Source organism: Bos grunniens, chromosome 6, assembly GCF_055505025.1.
Source record: "Bos grunniens cultivar Pamir isolate PY7600 chromosome 6, Bosgru_T2T1.0, whole genome shotgun sequence".
NCBI classification, from domain to species: domain Eukaryota; kingdom Metazoa; phylum Chordata; class Mammalia; order Artiodactyla; family Bovidae; genus Bos; species Bos grunniens.
In genome coordinates this window covers 15,976,063-16,003,271 of record NC_141170.1, presented here as the reverse complement: position 1 = coordinate 16,003,271, position 27,209 = coordinate 15,976,063, and the positions used below count along the sequence as shown (strand labels likewise).

The 27,209-nt window shown below is 39.6% G+C and overlaps 1 protein-coding gene across 30 annotated transcripts in view; it reads left to right on the top strand.

Annotated features, from left to right (window-relative positions):
• PTPN13 (protein tyrosine phosphatase non-receptor type 13) overlaps window positions 1-27,209 on the top strand; it is a 224,006-nt gene that overhangs the window by 175,399 nt on the left and 21,398 nt on the right. For all 30 annotated transcript variants that reach the window (XM_086404911.1, XM_086404897.1, XM_086404916.1 and 27 more), the window contains 13 exons: window positions 335-488; window positions 1,872-2,086; window positions 2,192-2,290; window positions 3,633-3,997; window positions 4,762-4,945; window positions 6,405-6,563; window positions 7,524-7,695; window positions 7,798-8,008; window positions 10,421-10,491; window positions 13,205-13,266; window positions 25,574-25,667; window positions 26,386-26,523; window positions 26,621-26,709. In XM_086404911.1, the coding sequence (XP_086261037.1) occupies window positions 335-488; window positions 1,872-2,086; window positions 2,192-2,290; window positions 3,633-3,997; window positions 4,762-4,945; window positions 6,405-6,563; window positions 7,524-7,695; window positions 7,798-8,008; window positions 10,421-10,491; window positions 13,205-13,266; window positions 25,574-25,667; window positions 26,386-26,523; window positions 26,621-26,709 (2,013 nt within the window). The remainder of the gene's footprint in view (window positions 1-334; window positions 489-1,871; window positions 2,087-2,191; window positions 2,291-3,632; window positions 3,998-4,761; window positions 4,946-6,404; window positions 6,564-7,523; window positions 7,696-7,797; window positions 8,009-10,420; window positions 10,492-13,204; window positions 13,267-25,573; window positions 25,668-26,385; window positions 26,524-26,620; window positions 26,710-27,209) is intronic.

Genomic DNA, 27,209 nt, shown 5'->3' with positions numbered 1-27,209 from the left:
AGCTCCCTGTGCCCATACAGCAGCTTCCCAATGGCTATCTGATTTTATTTTAGTATCTGAATTTTCTAAAATGTGTTTATATTATTTTTATAATAGAATTTTTTTCTTTCTAATCATTTATCTTCTTTATACAGAAAATATTTAAAAAAACTTGATTTTGACATTTTTAGTCCCTTGCTTTTGTCTGTTTTTTCCTCCCTCTACTTGTGTTTTGGTAGACCAGAGAGTTACTTTAAATGATTTTATACCACCAACTGTACAAAGTCCTGAAAATTTATTTGCTTTCTTATGTAACCTTATTCTTAGTTAATAAGGCACTCTTCTATTTATACAGGTGGTTCATCTGTTGTTAGAAAAAGGACAGTCTCCAGCATCCAAAGAACATGTCCTCCAGTGTACAGTCTCTGATCCAGACACCCAAGGTCAAGCCCCAGAAAAAATGATGACGAAAATGATTCATGTCAAAGACTACAGCTTTGTTACCGAAGGTCAGACCTTGGGAGGCTGTCATCTCACCTTAAACTTATTCCTGGATTATTCAAAATTTGATTTTTACATGTCAGATCATAATTCATCCTGAGTCTCTTGATTCTTGTCAAGTATAAATAAGAACCTGATGCAGCACTGTACTGAATTTGGGGAGGGAGGGGGGAACCACGCGTAGTTGTAGTTCTTGAAGTCTGAAAGGCTTTGACTAATGAAATCAGGCACAAAACAAATTATGGTCATTTAATGGTGCCTAAAATAGTTGTAAAATTCAAACTAAAATTTGTAAGAGAAAAAAATAAATATAAATAACTGCTGAGAATGACTTCAAACCCATATGAAACCTTGACTCTTACGTTTTCTATATATGTTTGATTTTACGAACTTGTGAAGCTAACTCTGATAGAAATTCACTAACAGTTCCCAGATACTTGTTTTCCTTACAAACGTTTCCAGCTAACTGGTAGTAAAATTGGACATGCCACTAACTCGCAATGAAAAAAGGAAATCAAGACTAATGTAGTGAGTTTTTCATAAGGTTAAATGTAGTCATAATACAGAAGTACTCTTCATTCTGAGTTTATCTGTCTTCCTTTTGATGGGTATAAATGTCCTTTATAAATGGTGGTGGTGGTACATAAGCATTGTTTTGTCTTTATTTTAGATTTTTCTTTGCTTATACAACTTTCATCAATTCTGAATTAGTCCCCAAAATAAGGAGAAAATATTAGCCCAACCTATATCATCTTTCCTGATTATGAAAATAAGATTAGCATGTCCACTTAATCCTACTGTCTTTTGTCCTTCCATTATTTCTTCTGTTACTATGTCTTTAAATATATTTCTTCATGCTTTCCTGATTATTATTCTTTTAATTTCTTCTGTTGATGAGAATTTTATCATCATGCGTTACAGTTTTACTGAATTAAATTATATCTCACCTAAATATTAAGTCACCTATCCACTTCCCCATAACCCTTCTCTGTTATTTGTTTTGTTCTTCTTACCATATCTGTCCCATTTATGTCTGAATTTGTTTCACTGTCTCCTTTCTTGGATTTTTCCCTCTTTTTCTCTGTCATTCTGCAGTTTATAAAACATGGAATTAAGACATAGTTTCCTTTTTAGAATCTTTTTTTCAGAACCCACTTTTCTGATCAGGCAGCCTATTAGTTCATGCAGCTCAGTTCAATAAGTTAAATTTTCTTAATAACAGATTGTAAAGTGGGATTTGAGTATAGAATAAGAGTGCAATAAGTGCATATAAAGCTGTGAGTATGGTGGAAATGGGCTTTTTAATAATGTATTCAAAACTGTATATGTTTATACATGCATAGAGAGAGCCTGTTAAGAATATTCACATTTTTTGATACCTTTTTTTCCAGAGAATACATTTGAGGTGAAATTGCTGAAAAATAGCTCAGGCCTAGGATTCAGTTTTTCTCGAGAGGATAATGTTATACCCGAGCAAATGAACACCAGCATAGTAAGGGTTAAAAAGCTCTTTCCTGGACAGCCGGCTGCAGAAAGTGGACAAATTGATGTGGGAGATGTTATCTTAAAAGTGAATGGAGCCTCTTTGAAAGGATTGTCTCAACAGGTGAGCCCCCAGCCTGTGGAGTGCAGCATTTTTAATGAGGCAGATCGGTCTTTCGGAATGAAATGGTTTAACCGTGTCTTCATTTCTCATTCATGGTTCCCCCAGGAGGTCATATCCGCTCTCAGGGGAACGTCTCCAGAAGTATCCTTGCTCCTCTGTAGACCTCCACCTGGGGTGCTACCAGAAATTGACCCTGCTCTTTCGGTGAGACTGAGGAAAAGTACTTTACACTATTATAGAATGTCAACGAGTGATTAACTCAGTTGTAGTGGTTTCATCGTTGATTGATCTTCTGGGTTTCATCCTAGTTAATTCTTTAGCTGGGAGTATTATCTTACATGGGTCACATAACCTGCGAGTGTATTCGATGTTTATAATATAAAGTAATTCACTTTCTCTTCTCTCCCTTCTGATTCTAGGATTTGGGGAATTTATTTGCCAAACATAAGTAGTAAAAGATGTAAAATATTGGTTACAATAACCTTTTGTCCATTTATTCATTGAATCAAATTTTAAAATATAATCTTCCTTCTGAGCTAGTTTAGATGAAAATGAGAATTATTTAAGATTTTTTTTTGACCTTAATTTTTAATACTGGGAATCAGAGTAGGCAATTCATTTGTCCATTTCACTCTCTTGTATGAAGGAATAGCTAAAAGACCCAAAATCTATTTTGATGGTTATTTATAAATTGCATACTAGTAGTTAGGAACCCACACATAAGTGAATAATAATCTAATTGAAAGCCTTTGTCCTATCTACTTAAAATAGTGTTCCATTACCAATGAACGTGATCACTGGGTATCCAAGACAGGAGTGTCTGGCCCCAGAAACTTTAACCCTTATACTGGGGAGAAGGAGGGAGTATTATAAAGACACTAACAGGGAACTAACGTTTCTGAAAGGTCATTGTCATTAGCATTTTAAGAGACGACATTGGTTTTGGTCATCAGATAGGAAGAACTGAGAAATTCTCTCAGTTCTTGAGTATATATGTTGATACAATCTTTCTGGAAAGCAATCTGGAAATATTTAACAAGGCCTTTAAAAACATCTTATGTTCTAAATACAGAAAATTATATTTCTATTACAGAAAATTGCAAGGAAATAATGAGAAACTCAGATGAAAACCTACATACAAAGAAGTTCTAGATTTCTATTAATAGTGGAAAGCTAGAAAGAACTCTGTATCCAATAAAAAGCTGTAGCCAGTTGTAAGATTATTATACAGTTTATGCAGTGTTTGCAAAGCATGTTTAAGGATCTCAGAAAATACTTATGGTAGAAACCTAAATTTTGAAAGCAAGATGCAAAGTACAATATATACTATGACTCTAATTCTGAATGAAAGTACAAGTTGTACAATATAAACAGTTGTTACTTTTACATACCATTTTTTTTTCTCTAATGAGCATAAATTACTTTTATCAAAAAATTGAATATTTTAACAGGAAGTACTGATGTTTAATTTGTTCATTTTCACCTAAATGAAAATATAAGTTAATATACGTTGTCACCCTGACCTTTTTAAATGTGTTCGTTACAGACCCCCTTGCACTCTCCAGCACAAGTACCTCTGAACAACAGCAAAGACCCTCCTCAGACAGCGTGTGCGGAGCAAGGCACCAGCTCAGATGAAAATGAGATGTCCGACAAAAACAGAAGACCATGCACGTCCCCATCCCGGAGAGATAGTTACAGTGACAGCAGTGGGAGTGGAGAAGATGACTTAGCGAAAGCTCCAGCAAAAATACCAAACATGAGCTGGAGCTCAGCTTTGCAACAGACTCTAAGCAACATGATGTCACAGGCACAAAGTCATCACGACACACTCAGGAGTCAAGAAGATCCCATTTGTACCATGTTTTACTATCCTCAGAAAGTACCTAATAAGCCAGAACATGAGGGCAGGTATTGTCAATATTGGGCTTCCCTAGTAGCTCAGCTGCAATGCAGGAGACACTGGTTCAATTCCTGGGTCGGGAAGATCCTGTGGAAAAGGGTTAGGCTACCCACTCCAGTATTCTTGGGTTTCCCTGGTGGTTCCATCAGTAAAGAATCCGCCTGCAATGCGGGAGACCTGGGTTTGATCCCTGGGTTGGGAAGATCCCCTAGAGAAGGACATGGCAACCCACTCCAGTATTCTTGCCTGGAGAATCCCCATGGACAGAGGAGCCTGGCGGGCTACAGTCATGGGGTCGCAGAGAGTCGGACACAGCTGAGCAACTTTCACTTTCTTTCACTTTGTGTATATTCAGGTCCAACTGTATTTGTTCAAGTTTTTTATTGTTTGTTTTTTTTTTCTATGATGTCATCCAAAATAACTACAAGAATAAGGCTCTTTATTTCTTTTTTCTTATTATGTTGAAACACACATTAGGCTTCTGATAACATTAGCTTCAGCCTTAGCTCCAAAATTAACAACTGGGAATCAAAAATATATTTATTTAACTTTTCTCACTGATTTGTGCAGCTTAAAGAGATCGACAGAGAATAAAAATCAGTAATATTAGCACATAACAGATGTGAAATAAATTCATAGTCCAGAATCAAACTAAAAATGATCTCACTAAAAAGCAGGTGTAAATGTTTTTTAAGCATTCTCTATCTGTGGTACAAACTTACTATATTGGCATTGCAATGTGTTTGAAAATAGTCTTGCTTTGTCTCTGTAGTAACCCTCTTCCCCCTCGACCACTGGATGTAACTCCTGGGCAGAGCTGTCAATCTCAATCAGAATCTGTTCCCATAAATGCAATGGATAAATATCATACACATCACACTTCTGAACCAACTAGACAAGAAAGCTTAACATCTTTGAAAAATGACTTGGAAAACCACCTTGAAGACTTTGAACTGGTGAGTTATTTCCTTTGTATAAAGAACATTCTATATTTTCTCAAGTAAAATGTAGTTCCTCAAGTAAAATACACAGCTTCCCTTTAGGGAAATTGCTGTCCTTTAGATCAGCCTCATATCTATGCTCAGTAAACAGACAACACATCTGCCGTGTTTCTCTGCTAAGAATTCAGGGAAAAGACAAAAAGACTTGGGTACACATCCTGACTCTCCCAGTGACTTGCTATAATTTGGCAGATGCTATGGATGAATTACTTAATTCTTCTGAGTTTTAGCAATTTTAGCTGTAAAATGGGACTAGTAACCTCATGGTATTGTGGTAAGTATTAAATGAAATAACATATATAGAGCACCTAGCCCAGTACCTATTATTTCCCAAACTCGACGAGTTACCTGTTTACTCTTTAATCAAGTTTGAACGTAATTTCATTCTCTTCCACACTGTTTTATGGGTGCCTAAATGGAATCCTTTATACTAATAACCCTAGAACTTCTAAACTTACAAATTCACTTTGGAAGTCACATTTCTAATAGAAATAACATCCCTTGGACATAAACAGTGATAGCACAATCATCTGAAGAAAAAGAAAGAGAATCTGAGTTTTGTCATTTCTGTCATTCTGTCTGACCACTTGGAGTTTTTAATTTCAAATGTAAAAGGTGAAAAAATTTGTTTGAAAAAAAATTTACGAAGTCTAAATTTTTTGGTAGTTCCAATTTTTGATAAATATAGTATTTTTTGAATTTGAAAAAAAGAATAATATCCTTAACACTGATTCAAAGTCACCCTTTTAATACATTTTTTTGCTACCTAAGTAATAAATACTTACTATAGAAAAGTTAGAAAAGATTAAAACCATCACTAGTCAGAACCCATAAACACTTTAATCTTTCCAAGCACTTTGTTTCCCTATAATTGTGTGTGTGTGTGTGTATAGCATCTACATCTTCAATTTCATTCTCAGCAGTAGAGTGAAAATAATCTTTGGATGATTTCCTTAGAAATCTGTCATCACGCCTAGAAGCCCTAAGCAACCCTTGTGCCACAGTTAAAATCTTAAAATAAAAATTTTTCATACAACTAAATATATCAAGTTGTGATATTTAATCACCCAGACTTCATGTTTTTACCCAAGAAAAGCTTTCTTCTGTTGCTCTTGGCATGGGTGTTTTGTTTGTTTATTCTGAAAATATAAGAATTGAAGCTTGAGTAAGTTCTGGGTCAGCTATCTCCAGACAAGCACATAATGTTGAATTTAAACCCAACTTTTATTTTGCATTGGCAGGCAAGAGGTTGGAGCGGTACCTTCTGTCTAGAACTAGACATACATACCTGCCTTCTTTACTTGGGCAAGTTAAGCAGCCTTTTAAGGTTTAGTTTTCTCCTGTGTTAATCAATGGAAAGAATAGTTGTCTTTCTCTTTGTACTGCAAAATAGAATCACTGTTTCTTTCCTTAGGAGGTGGAACTCCTGATTACCCTAAATAAGTCGGAAAAAGGAAGCCTGGGCTTCACAGTAACCAAAGGCAATCAGAGCATTGGTTGTTATGTTCACGACGTCATTCAGGATCCAGCCAAAAGTGATGGGAGGCTGAGACCTGGGGACCGGCTCATCAAGGTAAGACATTTGAGCAGACTGTGTTTGTGCCAATGTGGCTAGACAGGTGGTGCTAGTGGTAAAGAACCCACCTGCCAATGCAGGAGACACACATTCACGATCCCTGGGTGGGGACGACCCCCTGGAGTAGGGCATGGCAACCCACTCCAGTATTCTTGCCTGGAGAATCCCATGGACACAAGAGCCTGGCGGGCTACAGTCCATAGGGTCGCAAAGAGTCGGACACGACTGAAGTGACTGAGCATTGCAGCAGGGCCAGAGATCAAGCCAGTGCTGCAGAAGGAAAACCAAGAAGGTTGAGTTGATATAATGCTCTATTTCTCCATTTGGTTTATGTTTTCCTTCTCCACCTCTTATAAATAAAGGCCTTTATATAGTCATAGTTTGGAAAGACTTTAAACAAGCAATCTTGAGTCTCAGAAAGTTTCTTAAATTGCTCTAAGAATAAATTTTCTATATTAGCAAAGTAATAACATCTGTATTAGCAATAGTAATAGCATTATTATTTCATTTATAATTACTTGGTCTTTGTGCTCATGATTTCCACAGTAAAGAAGATTATTAGTAAACTAGAGACTAGACTCTCTTTTTTTTTTGCTGCACTGGGGTCTTTGTTGCAGCACATGGGGGGCTTTGCTCAGTGCAGCGTGCAGTCTTCTCGTGTTGTGGCACGTGGGCTTCTTCTAATTGCAGTGTGCAAGTTCTGTAGTAGCACTGCATGGATTTCATTGCCCCGTGGCATGTGGGATCTTAGTTCCCCCACCAGGGATCAAACCCATGTCTCCTACATTCTTAACCACTGGACCACCAGGGAAGTGTCCCTAGAGACCACTCTTCATTGTGAATCTCCTACTAGCCAAAATAGATTATATGGAAAGTTAGGGAAATTACTATATTTTGTCAGCAACTTCTGTGTTCCAAAAACTGTAATCCCACTTTGGCCCTTTCTCATCTCTGTAGGTTAATGACACAGATGTTACAAACATGACTCACACAGATGCAGTGAACCTACTCCGAGCTGCGCCCAGGACAGTCAGATTAGTTCTTGGCCGAGTTCTGGAATTACCCAGGATGCCGGTGCTGCCTCATTTGCTACCTGATATCACATTTACATGCAACAGAGAGGAGTTGGGTAATGGCAAATTCAAGCTTTGGGCAGTGTGACTTTTCTTGGATAGATTAAAAGTACATACTGTTAAGCCTAAGGAAACAAATATTTTTCTATTTCCTGAAGGTTTTTCCTTATCTGGAGGTCGTGACAGCCTGCATCAAGTGGTGTATGTTAGTGATATCAGTCCGAGGTCAATCGCAGCCACAGAGGGTAATCTCCAGCTCCTAGACGTCATCCACTATGTGAACGGAGTCAGCACACAAGGAATGACTCTGGAGGAAGCTAAGAGAACATTAGACATGTCACTTCCTTCAGTGGTGCTGAAAGCTACAAGGTACTCCACCATTATTCATGGATTTTTGTGTGTGTGCACATGCATTTCAGGCCGTTAGATTCTCTTAAAGATATTCCTGAATTAGTAATTCACAGACTAAATGGATGGGGAATTAGTAAAGATTACATGTTTCCTTCATGATGGTCAAATGGCTGTGTCAGTTTCGTGACTCATGTGCATCCCACACTGTCCAGACCAATCTTCAGACAGTTCTCACTGATCATAGTAGTAAAGCAAGGACTGTATGCTGATTGCCTTAGACATAAATTCAGATGAGTCCTGATGAGGCAAAGGAATGAGAATATATTGGTTGGCCCTGGCAAGTCCTACCTGATTCCCAGAGCTGGAACACAGTCTGTCCTCCCAGAACCTCATATCTACAACCAATGAGGCATAGACTCGCATCCACTATACCTTCTGACCATTTCCCATTATAAGAAATGCAAATAGCAACTTTTCTTTCACTTAATAATGGAAATAAATTTTTTTAATGTATGTGTTAGTTTCCTGCTACCAAATGACTACAAATTTAGTGGCTTAAACCAATAAAAATTAATTATCTTAACAGTTCTGGAAGCCAGAAATATAAAACGGTCTCATTGGGTTAAAAATCGAAGTGTTAGCAGAGCTGCATCCCTTCCAAAGGAGAAAATCATCTCCTTGCCTTTTCCTCCTTTTAGACACTGGCCATCTTTCTTGGCTCATGGCCCTCAGTCATCCTTAAAGCCAGTGATCACAGCACCCTTGGTCATCCTGTCTGTCTGACTCTGACATTCCTACCTTCCTGTTTAACTTATAAGGACCCTTGTGATATCATGAGATAATCCAGGATAATCTCTTAGTCTCAAGATCTTTAATTTACTCTCTCCTGCCAAATTCTTTTTGCCATGTAAGATAACATATTCAAAAGTTCTGGGGATTATAATGCAGACATCTTTCGAGCCATTACTCTGCCTTCCACAAGGACATGAACCCAGGCTTTTTAGATTACAGTCTTATATTACATAAAAGAAAAATTCACATTTGTGTCTGTGACGCAGGATGGACTTTACATAGTATGTATTCCACCATATAGGAACAGTTAATAAATCATTTGATCATAAGCCTATTTCTCCTTCTGAACCTTTAAGTTCGATTGTATACTTTTCCCCTTGAACATAATTCCTGACCAGTTTCCCTCAATATTTCTAAAAATTTGATTGCCTACAGTTATTTTCATAAATGTAGCTGAATGTTAATTAGTGGAGGAGAGAAGTGTTCAGACAACCTGGGAAAATGTTTTTCTGATTCTACTAACCATAGATCTAGAATTTTTTGCCTCCAGATTACTAGAGCATCTCTTGAAAAAGAAAGTGGAAGTGTTGGTCAGTCTGTCGTGTCCAACTCTTTGTGACCCCATGGACTGACTGTAGCCTGCCAGGCTCCTCTGTCCACAGAATTCTCCAGGCAAGAATGCTGGAATGGGTTGCCATTTCCTGCTCCAAGGGATCTTCCCAACCCAGGGATCAAACCCAGGTCTCCCGCATTGCAGATAGATTCTTTACCATCTGAGCCGCCAGAACATCCCTTTCCTCAGGTCTAAAATCAGTTTTTTTCATCTACTTTCGTCTTTGCTGAAGTCACTAAAGATACAGCTCAGCTCAGTTCAGTTCAGTTCAGTCGCTCAGTCGTGTCTGACTCTTTGCAACCCCATGAATTGCAGCATGCCAGGCCTCTCTGTCCATCACCAACTCCCGGAGTTCACTGAGACTCACGTCCATCGAGTCAGCGATGCCATCCAGCCATCTCATCCTCTGTCGTCCCCTTCTCCTCCTGCCCCCAATCCCTCCCAGCATCAGAGTCTTTTCCAATGAGTCAGCTCTTCACATGAGGTGGCCAAAATACTGGAGTAGTCCCCTTACCTTCCCCTTCATCTTGCTTCCAGCTACAAACTAGCCAGTTGTGATTTTATTATTTAAAGAAGTGATTCTTAATCTTTTTTCAGTCACAAATATCTCCTTCCAGCATATATAGATGAAGACTGATAAAATCTTGTCTACAGCATCAGAAAGTACATAGACCCCTCAAAGTGAAAGAGAAGTGAAGTTGCTCAGTCGTGTCTGACTCTTTGCGACCCTGTGGACTGTAGCCTACCAGGCTTCCCCATCCATGGGATTCTCCAGGCAAGAATACTGGAGTGGGTTACCATTTCCTTCTCCAGGGGATCTTCCCAACCCAGGGATCGAACCCAGGTCTCCCACATTGGAGGCAGACTTTTTAACCTCTGAGCCACCAGGGAAGCGGACCCATGAAGCCCATCCAAAATAAAACTCGAGGGAAAATGGTTAATAGATAGTTTGAAGGATACTTAAGCAAATATCTTAAATAATTTACAATTTTGTTTTCTTTCTTTTTCTATTTTAAACAACACAGAGATGGTCATCCAGTGGTTCCCAGTTCCAAGGGGTCTGCTCTTTCAGCTTCAAAGTCAGCCAAAGCCAATGGTAAGGATACAGTGATTTTTTTTTTTTTTTTTTTTTTTTTTATGATACAAGTACTTATGGAGAGGTAACTATCTTTTCCCAAAAGCAAGTTTGGGTACTGTCAATATAGTGTTCTATTGCCCTTACAGACTATTTTGTAGAATCTAAGTGAAAAAGTGACATTTAAATAAAAGCTTGTCTAAAATTCAGTGCATGATAGGAAAGAGTGGAGCAGCATGGACCCTAGGATTTAAAGCCAGACAGACCTGAGTTCATTAGGTCCCGTGTAACCTTAGGAAGTTACTTGATCTATATCTAAGCCTCTGTTTTCTACCATAGAGATGAAAAGATTATTATAAAAGTATCTACCTTATAAGGTTATAATGAGGCATAAATACAATAATATGTCAACTTATTACAATGATTGTCACATAATAATTTATTCAGGCAGTTACTGAATTTCTTTTCTGTGACAGACAGAGTTCTGGGCATTGTGAGTATAGCAATGAGTAAACAAAGCATCTGTCTTATAATCTAGCATAGTAATAGAAATTATAGTATTAATAGTGGTGGCAGCAGTTAAGATTAATTTAATGCTTTTTCTGGACTAAGCATTCTTCCAGGTGCTCAGATACTCACAACAACCCTGTGAGACTGTTATATCCTCCTTTTATAGAAGCAAAAGCCAAGGCCCTGAAAAGTATGATAGCTTGCCCAAGCTCAAAGGATAAATAAATAGTCAAAGCAGAATTTAAACCTAAGATGTCTGACTCCATGCTCTCATTTACATAATCAGACTTGGTAAATGTAGCTTTTATTGGCAGTATTCATACCATATAAGAATGTTAGGCACAGGGGAATGTGGTCAAACTTAGAGTGTTTGAAATGTAAATCCAGTACTTCTTTATAGAGCTAAACTTTTAGGGTATTTGGCCACCACCATGCTCAGAAGCTCAGTCGTGTCCAACTCTTTGCAACCCCATGGACTGTAGCCCACCAGGCTCCTCTGTCCATGGGATTGTCCAGACAAGAATACTGGAGTAGGTTGCCATTTCGTTCTCCAGGGGATCTTCCCCACCCAGGGATCGAATCTGGGTCTCTTGCTTTGCAGGCAGATTTGTTATCCTCTGAGCCACCCAGGAAGCGCAGTAGTATCTAAGTACCAAAACAGCTCAGAGAAATCTGACAGCTGCAGCTACGGTTTGATTATCTTCTGAAAGCTAAAACACATCTGTTTCTCTCCTCCTCTGTTATCTTGAATGCCTTAGGGGCCCTTCCTGCTGCTCTCTGATAATTCTGGTTCACAGTAGAGTCAGACTAGGTCACACAACAGTCAGGAGAGCATTTGTCTAGTGACCTCCGAGACAACTCAGAAGTTTGTAACTTTCAAGCCTGAGGAAAGTAGCTGTGCCCTGCCCTCCTTGTAGAAACTGCCTAGTAATCTGTCTTTATGGGATTCTCTGACCTAATTTCTTTATGAATTCTGAAAAATCATATAATATCATTCATAGGAATTCTCTTGCAATGCTGAATATGTAAAATGGTACAACCATTTTGGAAAGCAGTTTGCCAATGTCTTAAAAATTTTAACATACCTACTGTGTGATCTAGTCATTCCACTTCTTTGTTTACTCAGGAGAAATGAAACCATATATCCAGAGACAAAAACTTGTCCAGAAATTTTTTTAGCAGCTTTCTTTGTAACTACCAAAATCAGAAACCACTCAAATGACCAAGAACTGTTGAATGAATAACCGTTTGTATAAACAGCCTATGGAAAAACCCTAATGAACTTTTTGGCCAACCCAATAATATATTCAAACAGTAGAATATTACTCAGCAATAAAAATGAATAGACTGTTGATACATGCAACAGCATAATTAAAATAAACTCAAAATAAGTATGCTGAGTGAAAGAAACCAAATATAATAATAATACAAAATAATACAAAAAGGAATTCATATTATATTATTCAGTTTATACAAAATTCTACAAAAATGCAAGTTAATCTGTAGTGCCAAAGCAGATCAGTGGTTGCCTGAGGACAGAGGGCGAGAGAACAGGGACAGGGGAGAGGTTGCAAATTATAAACTGTTTGTTTCATACCATTGCAATATGATTCCTTTGAACGAGTGGTTCAATTTTTGGTACCCTGTTTAATTATTTTTCCTGGCAATTTAATAAAGTATCTCCTAGAAATAATCTAATTTTTTCAAATACATACATTTTTAACTGTAGAGAAAACAATCTCATTTTTAATATTTGTATTGAATTTTTGTGCTGAGGGCTAAGAGTTAAAATCAGCATTTGGTTTAGAAACATAGTCTCCAGTTATATCCATACTTATTTTCCTGTGTTAAATCGATAGTCTTTGTGAAATGAGATAAAGGATCTGCTATCTTTCCGGTGACTGTAGTTCAGCACCTATGATTTCTCTCCCATTTAGTTGGGAAAATCTATATTCATTTTCAAATAGTAGAAACACTTAGACCAAACTGAGCTTTTATACCAACTTTTTTTTCTTTTTTTAAAGAAAACTAGTTGACTTTGTCCGTGGAATAAACCCTCCTCTAAGATTTGATTCCATCTAGTTGATTTAAAATCACATGGTGTTATGACCTCTCGGTATATTAATAAAAATAAGAACATGCTTAGAAATTGTCGGTCTTCTTTCACTATTATCCCTAATGTGGTTCTGAGTGGCTCATCTTTTTCTTTCTGTTCTTCCTTCAGGTCCTCACATTGTGGAGCCTTGTGGCAAACCTTCGCTCACACCTAATAACTCGTTCTCCAAGGTAAGTGAAAGACCACCTTCTTTAGATACCTTCTTTAGTATTGATTTTAGATACATGTACTTAGTAAGCAGATTTTATTTTCTTGGGCTCCAAAATCACTGCAGGTGGTAACTGCAGCCATGAAATTAAAAGACACTCGCTCCTTGGAAAGAAAGCTATACAAACCTAGACAGTGTGTTAAAAAGCAGAGACATCACTTAGCTGACAAAGGTCCCTGGTGTCAAAGTTGTGCTTATTCCAATAATTGTGTATGGATGTGAGAAAGTGAAAGTCACTCAGTCGTGTCAAACTCTTTGCAACCCCATGGACTATACAGTCCTTGGAATTCTCCAGGCCAGAATACTGGAGTAGATAGCCTTTCCCTTCTCCAGGGGATCTTTCCAACCCAGGGATCGAACCCAGGTCTCCCACATTACAAGCAGATTTCTTTACCACCTGAGCTACAAGAGAAGCCCATGGATGTGACAGTTGGATCATATAGAAGGCTGAACACCAAAGAATTGATGATTTCAAATTGTGGTGTTAGAGAAGACTCTTGAGAGTCTCTTGGACTGCAAGGAGATCAAACCAGTCAATCCTAAAGAAAACCCTGAATATTCATTGGAAGTGAAAGGTTGTTGCTAAATCATGCAAAGATGCCAGGATTCTTGGCCTCTGAAGGAGAATTTAATCCGGGGCCCAAGACGAGACTTGATCACTCAGAGCTTTTGTGTAATAAAGTTTTATTAAAGTATAAAGGAGATAGAGAAAGCTTCTGACATAGACATCAGAAAGGGGTAGAAAGAGTACCTGCTTGCTAGTGTTAGCAATGGAGTTATATACTCTCCAATGAATCAAAAGAATGTCTGGAGGTTGTAAAGATCTCACCAGACCAACTCCCATAATTTACATTTTAAGATAACAGGATTAGCCAGAAGGTTTAATCCAGAGACTATCCTCAGGCAGGATACATTATTGTTATATAGACCTACTCCCATAATTTACATTTTAAGATAACAGGATTAGCCAGAAGGTTTAATCCAGAGACTGTCCTCAGGCAGGATACATAATCCTAAGGAATGTAGAGGGTAAAAAAAAAGTTTGTCCTTTCTTCCTCCTTGAGAATTCCAGACCCCGCTCTCCTTGGGGACCCCTAGACTTCTTATCAACCTGCCTAGGAAATGACTCTCTCATTCCCCTCTTTTCTTTTAGGAGAATTATGTTGCCAAGGGAAAAGGCGTCATTTTCATTCCATAACTACTTCCTGCTGTTTAGGGATGTGGTCCCTATATTGTTGAGGCAACATATTCTCCTAACGCTCATATTGAGGGTCTCTGATCCAGGGGCCCCAAGTAATAGTTGGAGGAGGCTGGTGGCACCGTAGGAGCTTGGACAACCATTTGTAACTTAAAAACTAGAAACAAATCCAATTACACAGTTACAAATGCAGGAAACAAACAGCAAAAATAGAACAATCAGAATTATTGTAATTAAGATAGTTTAAAAGTCACGTTATGTCCATAGTTACATCAGTCCTTCTTAGGATTGTTAGATGTCATCAGTTGAAGAAGAAGCATCACATATGATTGTTGTCGAAGGTATTCGCAGACTTGGAGAAAGTCTTTTCCTTGAAGTGGAGATGTCCACCATGGGAAGCCTTCCACTGACGAAGAAGGCCGTGCTCCACAGACCCAGCAGTTAGATTGATTGTGAAATGCTGAGTAGGAGTGAGCCCAGGACAGGAAGGCATTGTCTTGAGGATCAAAGGGCAGACTCTGGATTTTTAGAGTCAGCAGAAGTAGGCTCACATAGATTATCAGGACCATCTTTGGGCTCATCTAGACAGTCCCATTATGGAAGCGGATCGGGAAGAAAGTGGGCCAGGGGCTTCAGTAAGTACGGCGTAAGTTGCCCCAGTATCTAAAAGGAAATTGACAGATTGGCCCCTCACAGTTATTGATAGTATGAGTTCCTCAGGTGTAATTAGGGCGGGAGCTTGTGTGGGGACCTTCAAGTCCTGAGTCCAACCCGTGAAACCTACGCCTCTGGGGGCAGTCTCTCTTCCAGTGTGGTCCTTTGCAGACCGAACATGGAGCTGGGGGTGGCTTAGGTGCCTGAGGGCAATTCCGCTTCAGATGCCCCTCCTTTCCACAGTAATAGCAAGCCCATCCCTTTTCACCTGGGTCCCTCTGGGCATTTTTCTCAGGCTGTTTAAGAACAGCCATTTCAAGGGCTTCTGCCTTTTCCTTTGTCTTTTTCTGCCTTTCTTTTCCTCATATTCCCTACCATAATAGACTGTCTGAGCCAGTTGTAACAGATTATCTAAAGATTGATTTGGTCCATACGCCCATTTCAGTAGCTTATATCTGGAGCTGACTGAGTGAGAAATCTATCTTTTAAGATCACTTTTCCCTCTTCACTTTCGGGATCAATCTCAGTGAATCTTCAAAGGGCTTCTCTCAGTCTATCTAGGAATTTACTAGGAGCTTCCTTCTCCTCCTGTTCTATGTTTGCCAATTTGCCATAGTTTAAAGGCTTAGAACGCGCCTGCCTGAGTCCTTCAAGAATACACCTAACAAAATGACTCTGATCCCATCCTCCTTTAGCTGTGTTGTAGTCCCAGTCTGGTTCTGTAGTTGGGACCACCTGATTCCCAGTGGGGAGGGTGGTTATCTCGTCCTCCCTCTTCCGTACTGATTCATTATCAAATCATTCATCTCCATAAGTGACCGCTTTTCCCAGAACTCGAGTTTTTGAGTAGGGAGTCAGCATTTGTCCCAAGATATACATCACATCCTTCCAAGTAAGGTCATAAAGCAGAGTAACACCTTTAAAAGCTCTAATATATTTTTCTGGGTCCTCTAAATAGTCTCCTATATCCTCCTTGATTCTTTGTATTTCATGATAAGAAAAAGGCTTATTAACTCTCATAGACTGATTATTTCTCCCAGTGGGTGCTTCATGAAGAGGCAACAGCTTGTGTGGCTGTTCCTCAGTCTCTCTGGCTGCTCTGCGCATATGATCCCAGGGATAGATTGGAGAAACCTGCTTTTCTTTATCTCTTTGTCTCCTGTCTTCCATCTCATCTAGCAAAGTAGGAGGACTGGAGGGAGCTGGAGGAGTCACCCTTAGGGTGACTAAGGTGTGACAAATCTGTACCCTTAGGACGTAAGTCTGGCATATTTCGCAGACAGAAAAAGGGCAACACATAGCTACTTCTACCCATTTCCCTTGTTTTCTACAGAACCGGTCTAATTGTAAAACAGTTTTATACTTAAGAGACCCTCCAACCGGCCATCCTTCGCCATCCTCCATTGGATACCGTGGCCACGCAGTATCATGTAGGAAGACCAGGTGTGTCTTCTTTAAGCCCTGGGAATCAAATCTATCCCAGTTTTTCAGGATACAGTTCAAAGGAGTGAGGCTGGAATTGTTAGCTCCCATCTATAAGAGAGGAAAAAAGGGACCAGGGCCATCTTTCTACCGGAGACATCCCTCCCTGCTCTAAATGGGGGTGTAGACAGACTTTACACCAAAGCTTTCCTTCCCTAGTCGGACTTAGTCTGTCCCTTACTGACACAGGCGACCTACTCGTCCCTCCCAGTTCTACAAAGAGACGTGGTGGAGATGCACCGGGGGTAGACCTGAAGGCATCCCTAACTGCCGTCCAGCTCCTCACCATTAAAACCTTGCTTGCCTCTGAGGCCACCCGGGGTGCAATCAGAGTAACCTTCCGAAATGCCTCCCAGGCTAAACCGCTGGGAGAAACGTTCGTCACCTGAGTGCCTATGCATGACCCTGAGTATATTCTGACCACAATAAGACTGATAAAAACGTAAAACTGAAATGTTTCTTCCAAGCATCACCACACCAGTATAAGAGCCTCCTCTGGCCCACTAAGAGCCAGTGTTACCAAAGGAAAAAAACCCATTGTAGTTTCAATCTGAGTAACCTAGTTCCTTGTAGCCAGAGCTCCATCTAACTTCCAAACTTTCGATTTCTAGTGAGGCTAGGTGCTTCCTGGCTACCAATCCAAATTTGGGACCTAAGTCATAGTACACACTACCAGCATAAATCACAAGTCTCTCTTTTTTTTTTTTTTTCACAAGTCTCTTGGAAGTCTGTGATCCAACAGATTAGATTCGTACTTCTAATTTCCAAGGAGTTATGAAATGGTCAAAGAGACCGAAAAGTTTGACTGAGAAAGGAGAGTTCAGTCCACATGTTTTGCCCATTTCTGGTCGGTCACCGAAGGAGATGTTGGGTGCCTCTTGGCATTGGCAGGTCGGTATAAACCCCTGACAGGTTTCTGCCATAAGCCGTATGAGGTCACCATGGAACCGCAGAGCAGGGCTCCTCACTTGCTTCACGCAGGGTGTTTCATTCGTTCACGCAAAACACCGTAGAGTTAGTAAAGTACAGCAGAAAACATGTTCGCTAGGAGAACAAAAACTAGAGCTCCAAGCATCCTTACCTTGTCCTGAAGGATCCCAGACAAGCCCCCAAGATGAAAGGTTGTTGCTGAATCACACAAAGACGCTGGGATTCTTGTCCTCCAGAGAAGAATTCAATCCGAGTCCAGAGACGAGGCTTGATCGCTCAGAGCTTTTGGTAATAAAGTTTATAAAGGAGACAGAGAAAGCTTCTGACATAGACATCAGAAGGGGGTGGAAAGAGTACCGCTTGCTAGTGTTAGCGATGGAGTTATATACTCTCCAGTGAATTAAAAGAATGTCTGGAGGTTGTAAAGACCTCACCAGACCTACTCCCATAATTTAGCCTTGGAGTGCAGAATGAAGCAGGGCAAAGACTAATAGAGTTTTGCCAAGAGAATGCACTGGTCATAGCAAACACCCTCTTCCAACAACACAAGAGAAGACTCTACACATGGACATCATCAGATGGTCAACACCGAAATCAGATTGATTATATTCTTTGCAACCAAAGATGGAGAAGCTCTATACAGTCAGCAAAAACAAGACTGGGAGCTGACTGTGGCTCAGATCATAAACTCCTTATTACCAAATTCAGACTTCAATTGAAGAAAGTGGAGAAAACCACTAGACCATTCAGGTATTACCTAAATCAAATCCCTTATGATTATACAGGAGAAGGCAATGGCACCCCACTCCAGTACTCTTACCTGGAAAATCCGATGGACAAAGGAGCCTGGTAGGCTGCAGTCCATGGGGTTGCACAGAGTCAGACATGACTGAAGCGACTTTACTTTCACTTTTCACTTTTCATGCATTGGAGAAGGAAATGGCAACCCATTCCAGTGTTCTTACCTGGAGAATCCCAGGAACGGGGGAGCCTGGTGGGCTGCCGTCTATGAGGTTGCACAGAGTCGGACATGACTGAAGCGATTTAGCAGCAGTAGCAGCAGCATGATTATACATTGGAAGTGAGAAATAGATTTAAGGGACTAGATCTGATAGATAGAATGCCTGATGAACTATAGACAGAGGTTCGTGACATTGTACAGAAGACAGGGATCAAGACCATCCCCATGGAAAAGAAATACAAAAAAGCAAAATGGCTGGCTGGGGTGGCCTTACAAACAGCTGTGAAAAAAAGAGAAGCGAAAAGCAAAGGAGAAAAGGAAAGATATAAGCATCTAAATGCAGAGTTCCAAAGAATAGCAAGGAGAGATAAGAAAGCCTTCCTCAGCTATCAGTGCAAAGAAATAGAGGAAAACAACAGAATGGGAAAGACTAGACATCTCTTCAAGAAAATGAGAGATATCAAGGGAACAGTTCATGCAAAGATGGGCTCGAAAAGGACAGAAATGGTATGGACCTAACAGAAGCAATAGATATTAAGAAGAGGTGGCAAGAATACACAGAAAAACTGTACAAAAAAGATCTTCATGACCAAGATAATCACAATGATGTGATCACTCACCTAGAGCCAGACATCCTGGAATGTGAAGTCAAGTGGGCCTTAGAAAGCATCACTACGAACAAAGCTAGTGGAGGTGATGGAATTCCAGTTGAGCTATTTCAAATCCTGAAAGATGATGTTGTGAAAGTGCTGCACTCAATATGCCAGCACATTTGGAAAACTCAGCAGTGGCCACAGGACTGGAAAAGGTCAGTTTTCATTCCAATCCCAAAGAAAGGCAATGCCAAAGAATGCTCAAACTACCACACAATTGCACTCATCTCACACACTAGTAAAGTAAGGCTCAAAACTCTCCAAGCCAGGCTTCAGCAATCCGTGAACCATGAACTTCCAGATGTTAAAGCTGGTTTTAGAAAAGGCAGAGGAACCAGAGATCAAATTGCCAACATCCGCTGGATCATCAAAAAGCAAGAGAGTTCCAGAAAAACATCTATTTCTGCTTTATTGACTATGCCAAAGCCTTTGACTGTGTGGATCACAATAAACTGTGGAAAATTCTGAAAGAGATGGGAACACCAGACCACCTGACCTGCCTCTTGAGAAACTTGTATGCAGGTCAGGAAGCAACAGTTAGAACTGGACATGGAACAACAGACTGGTTCCAAATAGGAAAAGGAGTACATCAAGGCTGTATATTGTCACCCTGCTTATTTAACTTCTATGCAGAGTATATCATGAGAAATGCTGGGCTGGAAGAAGCACAAGCTGGAATCAAGATTGCCAGGAGAAATATCAATAACCTCAGATATGCAGATGACACCACCCTTATGGCAGAAAGTGAAGAGGAACTAAAAAGCCTCTTGATGAAAGTGAAAAAGGAGAGTGAAAAAGTTGGCTTAAAGCTCAACATTCAGAAAACTAAGATCATGGCAAATAGATGGGGAAACAGTGGCTGACTTTATTTTTCTGGGCTCCAGAATCATTGCAGATGGTGACTGCAGCCATGAAATTAAAAGATGCTTACTCCTTGGAAGGAAAGTTATGACCAACCTAGATAGCATATTCAAAAGCAGAGACATTGCTTTGCCAACAAAGGTCCGTCTAGTCAAGGCTGTGGCTTTTCCAGTGGTCATGTATGGATGTGAGAGTCAGACTGTGAAGAAAGCTGAGCACTGAAGAATTGATGCTTTTGAACTGTGGTGTTGCAGAAGACTCTTGAGAGTCCCTTGGACTGCAAGGAGATGCAACCAGTCCGTCCTAAAGGAGATCAGTCCTGGGTGTTCATTGGAAGGACTGATGATGAACCTGAAACTCCAGTACTTTGGCCATCTCATGCAAAGAGTTGACTCATTGGAAAAGACCCCGATGCTGGGAGGGATTGAGGGCAGGAGGCGAAGGGGACGACAGAGGATGAGATGGCTGGATGGCATCACCGACTCGATGCACATGAGTTTGGGTGAACTCTGGGAGTTTCTGATGGACAGGGAGGCCTGGTGTGCTGCGTTCATGGGGTAGAAAAGAATAGGACAGACTGAGGGACTGAACTGAAGATAATGGGATTAGCCAGAAGGTTTAATCCAGAGACTGTCCTCAGGCAGGATACATTATTATTGGAGAAGGCAATGGCACCCCACTCCAGCACTCTTGCCTGGAAAATCCCATGGACGGAGGAGCCTGGTAGGCTGCAGTCCATGGGGCCGCTAAGAGTCAGACACGACTGAGCAACTTCACTTTCACTTTTCACTTTCATGCATTGGAGAAGGAAATGGCAAGTCACTCCAGTATTCTTGCCTGGAGAATCCCAGGGATGGGAGAGCCTTGTGGGCTGCCGCCTCTGGGGTCGCACAGAGTCGGGCACAACTGAAGTGACTTCGCAGCATATAGACCTACTCCCATAATTTACATTTTATGAGAACAGGATTGGTCAGAAGGTTTAATCTAGAGACTGTCTCAGGCAGGATACATAATCCTAAGGAATGTAGAGGGGAAAAAAATAGTTTGTCCTTTCTTCCTCCTTGAGAATTCCAAACCCCTCTCTCCTTGGGGACCCCTAGACTTCTTATCAACCCGCCTAGGAAATGACTCTCTCAGAAGGACTGATGCTGAAGCTTCAGTGCTTTGGCCACCTGATGTGAAGAACCAACTCATTGGAAAGGACCCTGATGCTGGGAAAGATTGAGGGCAGGAGGAAAAGGGGGCAGCAGAAGATGAGACGGTTAGATAGCATTACCAACTCAATGGACATGAACTTGAGCAAACTCCAGAAGATAGTGAAGGACAGGGAAGCCTGGCATGCTGCAGTCCATGGGGTCACAAAGGGTCAGACATGACTTAGCGACTGAACAACAACAATAGGACTTAGTAAGTAACTCACACAGTGGAAAGCCCAACACAAGTAACCCTTCATCACTGGGCACACATTCAGCTCTTGGTGGTGGTGTGACTAAGTCGTGTCCAACTCTTGGGAGCACATGGACTGTAGCCTGCCAGGTTCCCCTGTCCATGGGATTCTCCAGGCAAAAACACTGGAGTGGCTTGCCATTTCCTTCTCCAGGGGATATTCCCAACCCAGGAATCAAACCCGGGCCTTCTGCATTGCAGGCAGATTCGTTACTTAGTGAGCTACGAGGGAAGCCCACATTCAGCTCTTAAATAGGCTAATTACTTACATAGATAGCTTTAGTGCTGTGATTTTTTGATTAACGTGCACAGTTCTTTTGGTTGTCTCTTAGATATCCAGAAGAGAAGATGTAGTTAAGAGTGGGTTAACGTTGACCAGCAGTGACTCTCAAATGACAAGTCTCTAATACTGAGGCAAAACTAGTGGCAAAAGAAACAGGCTTACTTGAAAATGCTTCACTACATAATAAAATGAAAGAACCTGAATCATTTAAGATTAGGATAGAGAAATCTGGAGGTGATGTAACATAACTGTTTTAATATGTAAATAAATTCCACTTTCCAGCTCTTTGTTTAAGGCTACATGTGTGCCCATTTGTCTGGTTAACATTTCTTTTGACTTTCTGGCATGTAATGTATGGGACTTCCTAGGTGGCGTGGTGGTAAAGAATCTGCCTGCTCATGCAGGAGATGCAAGAGATGTGGTTTCAGTCCCTGGGTAGGGAAGATCCCTTGGAGTAAGAAATGGCAACCCGCTCCACTGTTCTTATCTGGGAACTTCCATGGACAGAAGAACCTGGCAGGCTATAGTCCATGGGGTCGCAAAGAGTCAAGACACGACTGAGCAGGCACGCACACATGTAATGTACACAGCTCACACTGCATCTTTATTTTGTGGAATTGTTTTATCTCAGACACATCTCCTACAGTCTCTTCCACCTCAGTACTTGAATGTTTTTCCTCTTAAAATCCAGACCTGAGGCATTTCCCTCCTAGTAATCTGAAAATCTTATCAGCTCAACAAGATTTCTGGGAGTGAGCTGGGTTTAGTGCAGGAAGAGATAATGAATTTACTGACCAGAAGCCCCATCTTTTCATCTGTGTTGTCTCAAACTTGTGACATGGTTTAGCATGTCAAAATGATTAGGACACAAAACTAAAACTTTCTTAGTGTCTGTATGTTGGTAGATTAAGACATGGCTACACATTATGTTCTGTTTATTCAGAAGGTCTCCAATTTCACATAGCTGAAGCAACTGAATTTCCATGTATTTCTAGTATTAGTCGTGCCGTGTAGTGCTTATTTTCTTTGTAATTATCACCATGTTGTCGAAAGGGAGAAAGGGTAGAGTTTCTGTTTAGATTAACATAAAACTCTAGAAATTAGAACTTTTGTTATTTGTGATTGCAAACATTTTTGTTGGAATTAAAATCTTCCAGGAGGGCTTCCAAACAATATTCTGTCCTGGAATACTAATGTCTGTACTATGAATTTCTCATGTAGAACAGAGTTTTATAACCCAATGAGATTTTTGGCTTTATGTAACCACTGTTTGAGGCTTCTCATATGGCTCAGTGGTAAAGAATCTGCCTGCCAAGCAGGAGATGAGGTTTCAATCCCTGGATCGGAAAGATCCCCTGGAGGAAGACATAGCAACCCACTCCAGTGTTCTTGCCTGGAGAATCCAGCTGACAAAGGAACCTGCCAAGCTACTGTCCATGGGGTCGCAAAGAGTCGGACACAACTGGGAGACTAAAGAACAGCAGCAACCACTACTTATAACTTTATCCTTGCATCTACTATCCTTTTCATTTTAATTTAAAAAGTAAAATCTTTAGAGCAAACCACCTTTTATTTGTATAAATTATTTTCATTTATTCAAATCAACTTAATTTTGCATTTTTTTCCCTAATCATCTTTCTTTTTATAGGTTGCATGCCATGAAGTGCTTCACAATTAACCATTAAATTTTAAAAGTTACATTCCATTTAATAATTACTTTATAGTTACAAATCCATTGCTCTTTTCTTGGAGCCAAGATGAGATTTAGATTAGATTTGAAAATCTTTACAGCCAACAGTTGATCAGGTCACTAAATCGAAGACTATCCATGAAACAACTTCATAGATACTTAAAAGATTGACTTTTATCTTTGACAAAGGAGACAAGAATATACAATAGATTAAAGACAATCTCTTTAACAAGTGGTGCTGGGAAAACTGGTCAACCACTTGTAAAAGAATAAAACTAGAACACTTTCTAACATCATACACAAAAATAAACTCAAAATGGATTAAGGATCTAAACGTAAGACCAGAAACTATAAAACTCCTAGAGGAGAACATAGGCAAAACACTCTCCGACATACATCACAGCAGGATCCTCTATGACCCACCTCCCAGAATATTGGAAATAAAAGCAAAAATAAACAAATGGGACCTAGTTAAACGTAAAAGCTTCTGCACAACAAAGGAAACTATAAGCAAGGTGAAAAGACAGCCTTCAGAATGGGAGAAAATAATAGCAAATGAAGCAACTGACAAACAACTAATCTCAAAAATATACAAGCAACTCCTACAGCTCAATTCCAGAAGAATAAATGACCCAATCAAAAAATGGGCCAAAGAACTAAATAGACATTTCTCCAAAGAAGACATACAGATGGCTAACAAACACAAGAAAAGATGCTCAACATCACTCATTATCAGAGAAATGCAAATCAAAACCACTATGAGGTACCATTTCATGCCAGTCAGAATGGCTGCGATCCAAAAGTCTACAAGCAGTAATTGCTGGAGAGGGTGTGGAGAAAAGGGAACCCTCTTACACGGTTGGTGGGAATGCAAACTAGTACAGCCACTATGGAGAACAGTGTGGAGATTCCTTAAAAAACTGGAAATAGAACTGCCATATGATCCAGCAATCCCACTGCTGGGCATACACACTGAGGAAACCAGAATTGAAAGAGACACGTGTACCCCAATGTTCATTGCAGCACTGTCTATAATAGCCAGGACATGGAAGCAACCTAGATGTCCATCATCAGACGAATGGATAAGAAAGCTGTGGTACATATACACAATAGAGTATTACTCAACCATTAAAAAGAATACATTTGAATCAGTTCTAATGAGGTGGATGAAACTGGAGCCTATTATACAGAGTGAAGTAAGCCAGAAAGAAAAACACCAATACAGTATACTAACGCATATATATGGAATTTAGAAAGATGGTAACAATAACACTGTATACAAGACAGCAGAAGAGACACTGAGGTATAGAACAGTCTTTTGGACTCTGTGGGAGAGGGAGAGGGTGGGATGATTTGGGAGAATGGCATTGAAACATGTATAATATCGTAAATGAAACGAGTCGCCAGTTCAGGTTTGATGCACAATACTAGATGCTTGGGGCTGGTGCACTGGGACGACCCAGAGGGATGGTATGGGGAGGGAGGAGAGAGGAGGATTCCGGATGGGGAACACGTGTATACCTGTGGCGGGTTCATTTCGATATTTTGCAAAACCAATGCAATATTATAAAGTTTAAAAATTAAAAAAAATAAAAATAAATAAGTAAATAAAATAAAAATTAAAAAAAAAAAAGATTGACTTTTTTCCCATTTCCCTCAACTTCTAAGTTTAGTAGTACTATTTAACTTTTCTGAAAAAATTCTATGGAAGATAAGTCCCATAAAGTAAGTTTAGGAGATGTACAGGAGATGTAGTTTAGGAGATGTAGTCAAGTAAGTTTAGGAAATAGTACACGATGCATTTATCTTTTGACAACTCACAGTTTATATTAGTATTATGAGAATTCTTGAAATAAAAATCTTGGTTTAATGTTGTTTAATCTAGTGTTTCTAGACATATTTGATGATGGAAAGGCCCATCCCCTTTGCACCGGTATCATTGCACTGGTATTTCCTGGAAGCGCTGATGCAATGTGGGGAGATAGAAGAAGGATTTTCTACTGAAAAAGACAGGGAGAAGGACATGGAGGGCCAATGTGCATTCTCTACCTAATCCCAGAAGTTAGTAAAATAGTGAACTAATGATTTACTTTGTTTTTTTTTTATTTTAGGTTAATGGAGAAGAAATCATTGAAATTTTGTACCCTGAAGGAAAATGTTCTACTTATCAGATGAAGGAATCAGCAAACCTGATTCTGTACAAAGGTAGTTTTCCAAATCAGCCATCTAATTACTCTAAGTGCCCTAATAATTTTTAAAGAAATTTCTTTAAAATAAGTTTTAAAGAAATATTGGTAGCCTTTCTTATTTGCCTTACATGCTCCTGTATTTTACAAGGAAAGATTGTTGTTCAAAGAAATAAAAGAATAGCATAAAATTAATACTATTAGCTATACTATTGTACAAATTTCCAGTATTCATTCTCACCTCTTAAGATTAAAACAATTTTTAATTGCTTGAAGAGAGAGCAGTTTTATTTGATAATGTTTCTTGTATTCTTTGAAGCAGCAACTCACAAGCTACCTAATAACAGAAATTTTTTCTTAAAGATGTTTGGACTGCCCTATTATTATATATTATATATCCATAGTCTTTGTAACATCTTTAGTTGACCTTCTTTAGTTTCTTTTATAAATTAATAATTTAGGACTAGTTTAGGGAAATAAAACATTAAATTATTAATATTTCATGAAAAGCTGTATCACACACATTGATTTTGGTTTATTCATTTGCATTTGTGTGGCCTTTTGTCTTAAGAGTCAGAACAGTTCTAGAAGTAAAAAATGCTTTCCCTGTCGTTGATGCTTTTTCGGAGTAAATGCTTAAGATTTGAAGTACCTGGCATGTTATATGTGCCACATGGTCTCTTTCTCCTATCAGTATTTTTTAAAGTAAAACCCCATGTCGATTACTGTTTTTCAAGAATCTGATGGACAAGAAGATGAGAACTACGATGATCCTCAAGAAGCTGAAGTTATCCAGTCTTTGCTGGATGTTGTGGATGAGGAAGCTCAGAATCTTTTAAACCAAAATAATGCAGCAGGAGATGCCTGTGTTCCAGGTAGATGAACCAGAATGAGTTAAGTTAGTACCCTAAAGGATACTGGAAGGCCTCTACAGAGCATTTTAATTCCTCTTGGCCCATTTCTCTTGCCCAGGTGCATTGAAAGCCAATGAGAAGTTATCTGAAGAGAGAGCACAAGATACATACTGTGATGGTTCACCTTTACCTGAAGATTTTACAGAGGTGAGGATAATACCTAGGTAGACACTGTGATGCTGTATCTTGTTAGAATTCTCTGATAAGGTCTTACCTCTCCCAGCCTACCAGTTTCCCTTCTAAATATTACAGATAATATCCTGATGGCTGGTTAGTAACCTCAGTTACTCAGAGTTAGAACTGATATCTTTTACTCATTTTGCAGAAAGAACTTACCTTTAAATCATTTAACCTCTTTTGGTGAAGGTTTCCATTCAGGAAAAAAGTGCCCGAAAATCTTGAATCTTTTTTTTTTTTGGTATCTTTATTATTGTTGCACCAAATAAAAGTTGGTAATTCCAAGATCCCATTCCAGTTAATACCTAACCTAGGTAGGAAATTTGATTTTTATCCTTGAATGCTTGTTTTCTTCTGTCTTTCTTGAATTCTTGGTCTTAATTATCATGAAAACATATATTTTCAGTTATTCCATGGCTTTTGCTGTGATCGGCCTGCAATTTCAATTGAGACATGTTTTAATAGATTTG